Genomic DNA, 12,462 nt, shown 5'->3' with positions numbered 1-12,462 from the left:
CCAGATGTTCAGTCTTTTTGTCAGGCTCTATCTAGAATTAAGCCTGTATATAGACCCATTACTCCTTCCTGGAGTTTGAATTTAGTTCTTCGAGTTCTTCAAGGGGTTCCGTTTGAACCTATGCATTCCATGGATATCAAATTGTTATCTTGGAAAGTTCTGTTTTTAGTTGCTATTTCTTCTGCTCAAAGAGTTTCTGAGCTTTCAGCACTACAGTGTGATTCCCCTTACCTTATTTTTCATTCTGATAAGGTGGTGTTACATACCAAACCTGGATTCCTTCCTAAGGTTGTTTCAAATAAGAATATTAATCAGGAAATTGTTGTTCCTTCCTTGTGTCCTAACCCTTCTTCTAAGAAGGAGCGTATGTTGCATAATTTGGATGTGGTCCGTGCCTTAAAGTTATACTTACAGGCAACTAAGGGTTTCCGTCAATCATCTTCATTATTCATTGTTTATTCTGGAAAGCGCAGGGGTCAGAAAGCTACGGCTACCTCTCTTTCTTTTTGGCTGAGAAGTATCATTCGCCTGGCATATGAGACTGCTGGACAGCAGCCTCCTGAAAGAATTACGGCTCATTCTACTAGGGCTGTGGCTTCCACATGGGCTTTTAAAAACGATGCATCTGTTGAACAGATTTGTAAGGCTGCGACTTGGTCGTCCCTTCATACTTTTTACAAATTTTACAAATTTGATACTTTTGCTTCTTCTGAGGCTATTTTTGGGAGAAAGGTTCTTCAAGCAGTGGTGCCTTCCGTTTAGGTTCCTGTCTTGTCCCTCCCTTTCATCCGTGTCCTATTGCTTTGGTATTGGTTTCCCACAAGTAAGGATGAAATCCGTGGACTCGTCATATCTTTGTAAAAGAAAAGTAAATTTATGCTTACTTGATAAATTAATTTCTTTTACGATATGACGAGTCCACGGCCCACCCTGTTATTTTAAGACAGATTTATTTTATTTTTTTGTAAACTTCAGTCACCTCTGCACCTTTTTAGCCTTTCCTTTTCTCTTCCTGTAACCTTCGGCCGAATGACTGGAGGGGAAGGGAGGGGCTATATATACAGCTCTGCTGTGGTGCTCTTTGCCACTTCCTGTTAGCAGGAGGTTAATATCCCACAAGTAAGGATGAAATCCGTGGACTCGTCATATCGTAAAAGAAAGTAATTTATCAGGTAAGCATAAATTTACTTTTTACATAAGTCTTGCGGATGTGCCAGATGTTCAATCTTTTTGTCAGGATCTGGTCAGAATCAGGCCTGTGTTTAAACCTGTTGCTTCTCCTTGGAGCCTTAACCTTGTTCTTAAGGTTTTGCATCAGGCTCCATTTGAGCCTATGCATTCTTTAGATATTGATATCTTTTAAAGTTTTGTTTCTTATTGCTATTTCTTCTGCTCTGAGAGTTTCGGAACTCTCGGCTTTGCAGTATAATTATCCTTCCCTTATCTTTCATGCGGATAAGGTGGTCCTGCGTACTAAATTGGGGTTTCTCCCTAAGGTGGTTTCGGATAGAAATATTAATCAGGAAATTGTTGTTTCTTCTCTCTGTCCTAATTCTCCTTCCCATAAGGAACGTATTTTGCACAACTTGGATGTTGTTTGTGCTCTTAAATTCTACCTACAGGCTACTAAGGATTTTCGCCAGTCCTCTGCTCTGTTTTGTTTCTCTGGAAAGCGTAAGGGTCAGAAGGTTACTGCTACTTCCCTTTCCCTGTGATTGAGAAGAATGATTCATTTTGCTTATGAGACTGCTGGACAGCAGCCTCCTGAGAGAATTACAGCTCATTCTACTAGGGCTGTCTCATCTTCTTGGGCTATTAAAAATTATACTTCTGTGGAACAGATTTGCAAGTCGGCAACTTGGTCCTCTCTGCATACTTTTTCCAAATTTGATACTTTTGCCTCGGCTGAGGCTTCTATTGGGAGAAAGGTTCTTCAAGCGGTGGTGCCTTCTGTTTAGGTTTGCCTGTCTTGTTCTCCCTCCCTGTTCATTCCGTGTCCTCTAGTAATTCAATGGCGTTGTGGACTCTCCATATCTTAGGAAAGAAAACAAAATGTATGCTTACCCGATAAAAAATTTTCTTTACAGTTATGGAGAGTCCACGACTCCACCCTTAATTTAGACCGTTATTTTTTACTAAACCTCAGGCACCTCTACACCTTTGTGTTGTTCCTTTTTCCATTTCCCTTCGGTCGAATGACTGGGGATTATGAGTGACATTTAACAGCTTTGCTGTGTGGCTCTTTGCCTCCTCCTGCTGGCTAGTAGTGATATTCCCCACTAGTAATTGAATGACGTTGTGGACTCTCCATATCCGGAAAGAAAGGAATTCATCAGGTAAGCATAAATTTTGTTATTTTGTCTCTATCCCAACTTTTTTTATGTCCCGTTAAGGAAATAATAATAAAGGGGAGCCCTGAGGACAATTGCAGAGAGACACATTAATCGCATTTAGCTGTTTCTAAGGTTTAATAATCTGCAGGTTTCTTTTGGCTTTATACAGATGCCTTCTGCATTACATATTAGGTGTGTCTATGTGGGTTAGCATTGTGATATCCATGTTTACAATGAGCAGGTAATGTCAATGTATTTATCATTGTAGGACAGACGATATCAACCTGTCAATATTTAAAAAAAAATCTTCTGTTTTTCAGATTATTGTACACAAAGAGCCAGAGAATACTGCAGTAAAGCATTATAACATGGGAAGAAGTTTTCCAAATGAGAACAAGGATGCATGGGATGTGAAACAACTGCTGGAGGTAGGATTGTGTGTAGGAATAGCTTTACTTTCAGCACAAGTTATTTGCAATGCAACTTTACATTTTGTGAAAATAGTGATGGTACTGGCAAGAAGTATAATGTTAGCTTTATGATAAGGCTTTATATCACTACGCATGACTGTTTAACATGGAAAGGGGTAATAACTTCTGACATTAGATACCTGTGTGGTGTATATAACACAAATATTGCAGAGAGAGCGAGCGGTCAATAACAGTCGTGAGGAATCCAGGGTGCTCCATACGGGTAGTAAGAATAATCCATGTGTAACAGACGTAAGTGAGGAATTCAAGATACTCCATACAGGTAGTAAGAATAATCCATGTGTAACAGACGTAAGTGAGGAAACCAGGGTACTCCATACAGGTAGTAAGAATAATCCATGTGTAACAGACGTAAGTGAAGAATCCAGGGTACTCCATACAGGTAGTAAGAATAATCCATGTGTAACAGACATAAGTGAGGAATTCAGGATACTCCATACAGGTAGTAAGAATAATCCATGTGTAACAGACGTAAGTGAGGAATCCAGGGTACTCCATACAGGTAGTAAGAATAATCCATGTGTAACAGACGTAAGTGAAGAATCCAGGGTACTCCATACAGGTAGTAAGAATAATTCATGTGTAACAGACGTAAGTGAAGAATCCAGGATACTCCTTACAGGTAGTAAGAATAATCCATGTGTAACAGATGTAAGTGAAGAATCCAGGATACTCCATACAGGTAGTAAGAATAATCCATGTGTAACAGACGTAAGTGAAGAATCCAGGATACTCCTTACAGGTAGTAAGAATAATCCATGTGTAACAGATGTAAGTGAAGAATCCAGGATACTCCTTACAGGTAGTAAGAATAATCCATGTGTAACAAACGTAAGTGAAGAATCCATGGTACTCCATACAGGTAGTAAGAATAATCCATGTGGGAAATTAATATGTATAAATATAAAATGGAAACTTTAGTAGGCAACATCTGAAGATTTTGGGAGAAAGGTTTTGCAGGCTGTGGTGCCCTCAGAATAGGGTCCGCCTCTCTTTTTATCCTCCCGTTTTCATTCAGTGTCCTCTAGAGCTTGGGTATATGTTTCCCAGAAGTAAGGAATGAAGCTGTGGACTGTCCTCATATTAAGAAGGAAAACATAAATTATGCTTACCAGATAATTTTCTTTCCTTCTGTATGAGGAGAGTCCACGCCCCCGCCCGTGTTCTCCGTTGGGCGGACCAAAATTTTTGTTTATTTCTTCTGGCACCCTTTATACCCTGATATTTCTCCTACTGTTCCTTGTTCCCTTGGCAGAATGACTGGGATATGAGGGAAGTGGGAGGGATATTTAAGCCTTTGGCTGGGGTGTCTTTACCTCCTCCTGGTGGCCAGATTCTGTATTTCCCACAAGTAAGGAATGAAGCCGTGGACTCTCCTCATACAGAAGGAAAGGAAATTATCTGGTAAGCATAATATATGTTTTTCAAACCTGTCCTCAGGCCTCCCTAACAGGCTAGATTTTCAGGATTTCCTTGGGTGAGAGCAGGTAAATTAAAGTGAAGGTAAATTTTAACGAATGAGTGCCCGTTTTTAAAATATTAAAAACAGGACACTTTCATTCATTAAATATTACTGTTTTTGTTAAAATACTTTTTCTTCTTGCAAGTCAGAGCAACGATTCCCCCTCCGCAGGTTGTCTGTTCTTGCCTCAGCAATGAGGAATCCGGCTTCCTCCAATTACGGGTTTCTTCCCAGAGCAAACATTGCCTGAGGCCACGCCGTGATTGGTAGAAGCTGGATTTGTCATTGCTGACGCAAGAAGAGACGAGCTGCGTGCGGGGGAATCGCTGCTCCGGCTTGCAAGAAGAAAAGGTATTTTAAACCCGCTGAAATGTAAACTTTCATGAATGAAAGTGCCCCTGTTTTTAATAGTATTTTTAAAAAACGGGCACTCATTCGTGAAAGTTTACCTTCATTTAAGTTTACTAATCAGCTGATTATTTCACCTGTGCTCCAGTTCAGATAGTATGAAATTCCTTCCTGTTAGGGGGGCATGAGGACAGGTTCGAAAACCAGTGGAATAGATCAACAAATTGTTAACCATATGTATTACTTTAGCCAAATTACCTTTGGTCAGTTGCCCATGATAACAACCTTGTCCTGTTTTCAGCAATTCAGCTATGATATATCTGAGAGGGCTTCTGATGTCTGCCTGGCACATCTCTTCACATACCAAGACTTTGACATGGGGACTCTTGGACTGGCGTATGTTGGTTCTCACAAACCAAACACCCATGGAGGCATTTGTCCTAAAGGTTAGCAAATGTGAACATTGTTTATGTCTCTTTAATATATCATACTCAAAAACAGAGTGGATAAAAAAATATAGATTTTTAAGTAGTAGTCGGGTAATTTTTTTATCCTTAATGCTGCAAACTCACAGCCACATGATCTACTGCTGTGCTGTCTGATTAGAGAAACACCATGACTTGATCTTCAAAACTAGATTTAAAAATGCCAACAAATCTCCACGTAGTGTGCATGGTGCACATACAACTGTGTTTTCCCAATATGTTCCTGCTGTATTATTTTTTATTTTTTTTTAAATTGGTTTAATTATGTATTTATTTTTTCCCTACCAACAGCTTATGACAGTGAGATTGCCAAAAAGTCTATCTATTTAAACACCGGATTGACCAGTACAAAGAATTATGGAAAAACCATCCTTACAAAGGTATAGCAACATGCGTAGTGTAACTGAAAAACAGCGCAGATGGATTTATAAACAAACTGCTTTTATTTGCCAAAAATACAAATAAAATAAATTTAAAAAAAGAAAAAACATAATTTATGTAAGAACTTACCTGATAAATTCATTTCTTTCATATTGGCAAGAGTCCATGAGCTAGTGACGTATGGGATATACAATCCTACCAGGAGGGGCAAAGTTTCCCAAACCTCAAAATGCCTATAAATACACCCCTCACCACACCCACAATTCAGTTTAACGAATAGCCAAGCAGTGGGGTGATAAAGAAAGGAGTAGAAAGCATCAACAAAGGAAATTTGGAAATAATTGTGCTTTATACAAAAAATCATAACCACCATAAAAAAGGGGTGGGCCTCATGGACTCTTGCCAATTACATGAAAGAAAACATAATTTATGTAAGAATTTACCTGATAAATTCATTTCTTTCATATTGGCAAGAGTCCATGAGGCCCACCCCTTTTTTATGGTGGTTATGATTTTTTGTATAAAGCACAATTATCAATACATCAAAACGGTAGAATTTAGTAAATGTATGCAAAGAGGACCAAGTTGCCGCTTTGCAAATCTGATCAACTGAAGCTTCATTCTTAAAAGCCCACGAAGTGGAGACTGATCTAGTAGAATGAGCTGTAATCCTCTGAGGCGGGGCCTCACCCGACTCCAAATAAGCTTGATGAATCAAAAGTTTTAACCAAGAAGCTAAGGTAATAGCAGAAGCCTTCTGACCTTTCCTAGGACCAGAAAATAAAACAAATAGACTAGAAGTCTTCCTGAAATCTTTAGTAGCTTCCACATAATATTTCAAAGCTCTTACCACATCCAAGGAATGTAAGGATCTTTCCAAAGAATTCTTAGGATTAGGACACAAGGAAGGGACAACAATTTCTCTATTATTGTTGTTAGAATTCACAACCTTAAATAAAAATTGAAAAGAAGTCCGAAAAACTGCCTTATCCTGATGAAAAATCAGAAAAGGATACTCACAAGAAAGAGCAGATAGCTCAGAAACTCTTATAGCAGAAGAGATTGCCAAAAGGAACAACACTTTTCAAGAAAGTAGTTTAATGTCCAAAGAATGCATAGGTTCAAATGGAGGAGCCTGTAAAGTCTTCAGAACCAAATTAAGACTCCAAGGAGGAGAAATTGATTTAATGACAGGCTTAATTTGAACAAAACAGTGTAAATCAGGAAGTATAGCAATCTTTCTGTGAAATAAAAACGGAAAGAGCGGAGATTTGTCCTTTCAAGGAACTTGCAGACAAACCCTTATCCAAACCATCCTGAAGAAACTGTAAAATTCTAGGAATTCTAAAAGAATGCCAGGAGAATTTATGAGAAGAACACCATGAAATTAAGTCTTCCAAACTCTATAATTAATATTTCTATAGACAGATTTACAAGCTTGTAACATAGTATTAATCACTGAGTCAGAGAAACCTCTATGACTTAGTACTAAGCGTTCAGTTTCCATACCTTCAAATTTAATGATTTGAGATCTTGATGGAAAAACGGACCTTGAGATAGAAGGTCTGGCCGTAACGGAAGTGGCCAAGGCGGGCAACTGGACATCCGAACCAGATCCGCATACCAAAACCTGTGTGGCCATGCTGGCGCCACCAGCAACACACATGATTGTTCCATGATGATTTTGGAGATCACTCTTGGAAGGAGAACTAGAGGCGGGAAAATGTAATCAGGATGATAACACCAAGGAAGTGTCAGCGCATCCACTGCTTCTGCCAGAACATACCTGGACAGGTATCTGGGAAGTTTCTTGTTTGAGATCTATCTCTGAAAGACCCCACATCTGAACAATCTGAGAAAAAACATCTGGATGGAGAGACCACTCCCCTGGATGTAAAGTCTGGCGGCTGAGATAATCCGCCTCCCAATTGTCTACACCTGGGATATGCGCCGCAGAGATTAGACAGGAGCTGGATTCCACCCAAGCAAGTATCCAAGATACTTCTTTATAGCTTGGGGACTGTGAGTCCCACCCTGATGATTGACATATGCCACTGTTGTGATATTGTCTGTCTGAAAACAAATGAACGGTTCTCTCTTTAACAGAGGCCAAAACTGAAGAGCTCTGAGAATAGCTCTGAGAGTTCTAAAATATTTATTGGTAATCTCGCCTCTTGAGATTTCCAAACCCCTTGTGCTGTCAGAGATCCCCAAACAGCTCCCCAACCTGAAAGACTCGCACCTGTTGTGATCACAGTCCAGGTTGGCCGAACAAAAGAAGCCCCTTGAACTAAACGATGGTGATCTATCCACCATGTCAGAGAGTGTCTTACATTGGGATTTAAGGATATTAATTGTGATATCTTTGTATAATCCCTGCACCATTAATTCAGCATACAAAGCTGTAGAGGTCTCATGTGATAACGAGCAAAGGGGATCGCGTCCGATGCTGCAGTCATGAGACCTAAAACTTCCATGCACATAGCCACTGAAGGGAATGACTGAGACTGAAGGTGCTGGCAGGCTGCAACCAATTTTAAACGTCTCTTGTCTGTTAGAGACAGAGTCATGGACACTGAATCTATCTGGAAGCCTAAAAAGGTGACCCTTGTCTGAGGAATCAAGAAACTTTTTGGTAAATTGATCCTCCAACCATGTTTCCGAAGAAACAACACTAGTTGATTTGTGTGAGATTCTGCAGTACATAAAGACTGAGCTAGTACCAAGATATCGTCCAAATAAGGAAACGCCGCAATACCCTGTTCTCTGATTACAGAGAGTAGGGCACCCAGAACCTTTGAAAAGATTCTTGGAGCTGTTGCTAGGCCAAATGGTTGAGCAACAAATTGGTAATGCTTGTCTAGAAAAGAGAATCTCAGAAACTGATAATGTTCTGGATAAATCGGAATATGAAGGTATGCATCCTGCAAGTCTATTTTGGACATATAATGTCCTCGCTGAACAAAAGGCAGAATAGTCCTTATAGTCACCATCTTGAAAGTTGGTTCTCTTACATAACGATTCAAAATTTTCAGATCCAGAACTGGTCTGAATAAATTTTCCTTCTTTGGGACAATGAATAGATTTGAATAAAACCCCAAACCTTGTTCCAGAAGAGGAACTGGCATGATTACCCCTGAAGACTCCAGGTCTGAAACACACTTCAGGAAAGCCTGAGCTTTTACTGGATTTGCTGGGATACGTGAGAGAAAAAATCTTCTCACAGGAGGTCTTACTCTTAATCCTATTCGATACCCTTGAGAGACAATGCTCTGAATCCATTGATTTTGGACAGATTTTATCCAAAAATCCTTGAAAAACCTTAATCTGCCCCCTTCCAGCTGAGCTGGAATGAGGGCCACACCTTCATGCGGACTTAGGGGCTGACTTTGGTTTCCTAAATGACTTGGATTTATTCCAATTTGAGGAAGGCTTCCAATTGGAAACAGATTCCTTGGGGGGAGGATTGAGTTTTTGTTCCTTATTCTGACGAAAGGAACGAAAACGGTTAGAAGCCTTAGGTTTTTTATCATGAGGCAGAAAAACTCCCTTTCCCCCAGTGACAGTTGAAATAATAGAATCCAACTGAGAACCAAATAAATTATTACCTTGGAAAGAAAGAGATAGTAATCTAGATTTAGATGTCATATCAGCATTCCAAGATTTAAGCCACAAAGCTCTTCTAGCTAATATAGCTAAAGACATGGATCTAACATCAATTTTGATAATATCAAAAATAGCATCACAAATAAAATGATTAGCATATTGCAGTAAGCGAATAATGCTAGATAAGTCAGAATCCAAATCCTGTTGCGCTAAATTCTCCAACCAGAAAGTTGATGCAGCCGCAACATCAGCCAAAGAAATTGCAGGTCTGAGAAGATGACCTGAATATAAATAGGCCTTCCTTAGATAAGATTCAAGCTTCCTATATAAAGGATCCTTAAAGGAAGTACTATCTTCCATAGGAATAGTGGTACGTTTAGCAAGAGTAGAAATAGCCCCATCAACTTTGGGGATTTTTTCCCAAAACTCTATAGATTTTCCTGGTAAAGGATACAATTTTTTAAACCTTGAAGAAGGAATAAAAGAAGTACCTGGCTTATTCCATTCCTTAGAAATCATATCAGAAATAGCCTCAGGAATAGGAAAAACCCCTGGAGAAACCACAGGAGGTTTAAAAACAGCATTTAAACGTTTATTAGACTGAACGTCAAGAGGACTGGTTACCTCAATATCCAAAGTAATTAACATATACTCTATTTTAAATAAATAAGTAGATTTTTCAGTGTCAATGTCTGAGGAAGGATCTTCTGTATCAGATAGATCCTCATCAGAAGAGGATAAATTATTATGTTGTTGGTCATTTGAAATTTCATCAACTAAATAAGAAGTTTTAAAAGACCTTTTACATTTATTAGAAGGTGGAAATGCAGACAAAGCCTTCAGGATAGAATCAGAAACAAATTCTTTAAAATTTACAGGTATATTATGCACATTAGAAGTTGAAGGAACTGCAACTGGCGATGTACTATTACTGATGGATACACTATCTGCATGTAAAAAATAACCGGAAACGACACACTCACGTCACTAATGACGCAGCCGTGTGAAAGGTCTCGGCGTCAAGTATGACGCCGGAAATGACAAAGTTGCGTCATAGACGTATTTTTTTTGCGCCAAAAATAATTTCCCGCCATGAATGACGCAATAAAGTGTCGCATTTGACGCACCCGCGGGCCTAATACCGCCCGCAATTTGCAATAAGTAGTCAATTGAAAAAAAGACTAAACCCCAGGTAAGAAATACATTTCTTTTAAAAAATGTTTATATTCCCCAAATATGAAACTGACAGTCTGCAGAAGGAAATACATGAACCTGACTCATGGTAAATATAAGTACAATACATATATTTAGAACTTTATATAAATGCATAAAGTGCCAAACCATAGCTAAGGTGTCTTATGTAATAAAAAACATACTTACCAAAAGACACCCATCCACAAATAGCAGATAGCCAAACCAGTACTAAAACAGTTATTAGTAGAGGTAATGGTAAATTGAGAGTATATTGTCGATCTGAAAAGGGAGGTTGGAGATGAATCTCTACGACCGATAACAGAGAACCTATGAAAAAGACTCCCGTTAGGGAAATCATCGTATTCAATAAGTGATACTCCCTTCACGTCCCTCTGACATTCGCTGTACACTGAGAGGAATCGGGCTTCAACAATGCTGAGAAGCGCATATCAACGTAGAAATCTTAGCACAAACTTACTTCACCACCTCCATAGGAGGCAAAGTTTGTAAAACTGAATTGTGGGTGTGGTGAGGGGTGTATTTATAGGCATTTTGAGGTTTGGGAAACTTTGCCCCTCCTGGTAGGATTGTAATATCCCATACGTCACTAGCTCATGGACTCTTGCCAATTACATGAAAGAAAAAGTGGTGCAAAAATAGTGATGTATATAAACAAGTCATTGATAACAAAAAGCATATGATTATTCTCCAATTCGTGTTCTTAAATTATATTCTATATACGTTGACCTCCTGCACTTTAACATTATAGGTTAATGTATAAATGAAATCCTCTTTCATTACCGCCTTTTATTTAACAAGAAGATCCATTTACCGTTTGCTTGGGCTTAAAGGGACACTGTAAGCAAAAACAAAGTTAACAAAAATCGTTTTAAACGTTTAGAAACAATTTTTTTCTAATGCACTTCTGTTTTTAAACATCTATCTTTTAGCCGCAATTTAAATTTTTATTTTTCAATGGTTTCCAAACCCACTCCGTGGGTACCATTGCAGGTTGTCCATTCCGGGCTGACAACCCCAGTTGAAATATGGTAGCACTTAGCCGCAATGCGCATGCGCAAGCCCTATCCCCGTCCTTGAAGACGTCACTCAATGGATGTCTCTGCCGAGAGTAGGAGAGCCACTCAAATGCGCATGTATTTTTTATTACTTTGTGGGTAATTTCGGCACCAGGGAGAGCAATTGCACATGCGCAAATTAAACTAACTAAATGCACTTGCGCAGGGTGACAAAATCTTCACATAATTTATTGATTAAATCTAGATACGATTGGACATTTATTTAGAGCATGTACGGCCCTTATTTGGGGGTTGGATGTTTTGACATCGCCAAAAATTAAACCTATTTTAGAACGATATGCAGCATTGTTTTATTCAAAAAGTAGGTACATTATGTTTTGTTTAGGTATGGTATAATATATGTGGTCAGTTCGTGGGGGGGTTAGTAATCCTTTAATCTGAAAATCAAGTTGTGATTATACACCACCCTAAATAAGGTTGAAGTCAGTTAGCAAGTCAGACGCAGCATACATGCATGTGCTTCATTTTTCATCTGCATCCCTATTTAGAGCACGTTGCTGAAGTACATCATCGCCTGTGGGGGGTTTTTAACTAATGGGTTAAACACACAGTAATATATGAGTGTCTTTTAAAAGAACATGAAACCCTATTTTCCCATTAGAGCATACAATCTTAAACCTAATTTCTTTTCTATGGCATGGAGATTCCACAACGTCATTACAATTACTAGTGGGATATTCAACTCCTGGCCAGCAGGAGGGGGCAAAGAGCACCCCAGCAAAGCTGTTAAGTGTAACTTCCCTTACCCATAATCCCCAGTCATTCTCTTTGCCTCTGTCAATGGAGGCTGTGCGAAGACGGTGTCTGAAGATATTTAATCCTTTTATGGGTACTTTTCCCTTCAAGCAAGGATTGGGGTCTAGCTGTGTCCATGTCAATCTCTTTAGTAAGAGTAATGGTGGCTGTTAGCAGTTAGAAAGCGGCAAGGTTGTCTTTGCTTTATTTCTAACATTATTGCTACCCCTTTTATAGTAAGCCAGGGTTGGTTACTCTGTTGTTTCTTTTACATTCAGTTCCCTGTCAGCGGCCCTGATGAGTCTGACAGACCTGCAGCTGCTGCAATGC

At 39.2% G+C, this 12,462-nt stretch overlaps 1 protein-coding gene across 1 annotated transcript in view; it reads left to right on the top strand.

Annotated features, from left to right (window-relative positions):
* Positions 1 to 12,462, top strand: part of LOC128644546 (disintegrin and metalloproteinase domain-containing protein 17-like) — a gene marked incomplete at its 3' end in the record, with an annotated part of 63,760 nt that overhangs the window by 36,332 nt on the left and 14,966 nt on the right. Inside the window, exons 3-5 of the mRNA XM_053697124.1 lie at positions 2,654 to 2,761; positions 4,936 to 5,080; positions 5,411 to 5,499. Coding sequence (XP_053553099.1) covers positions 2,654 to 2,761; positions 4,936 to 5,080; positions 5,411 to 5,499 — 342 coding nt within the window. The remainder of the gene's footprint in view (positions 1 to 2,653; positions 2,762 to 4,935; positions 5,081 to 5,410; positions 5,500 to 12,462) is intronic.

This window comes from Bombina bombina, unplaced genomic scaffold (genome assembly GCF_027579735.1).
Source record: "Bombina bombina isolate aBomBom1 unplaced genomic scaffold, aBomBom1.pri scaffold_976, whole genome shotgun sequence".
Classification (NCBI taxonomy): Eukaryota; Metazoa; Chordata; class Amphibia; order Anura; family Bombinatoridae; genus Bombina; species Bombina bombina.
The sequence above is the reverse complement of the archived record's forward strand: the minus strand, read 5'-3'. Positions and strand labels throughout refer to the sequence as shown.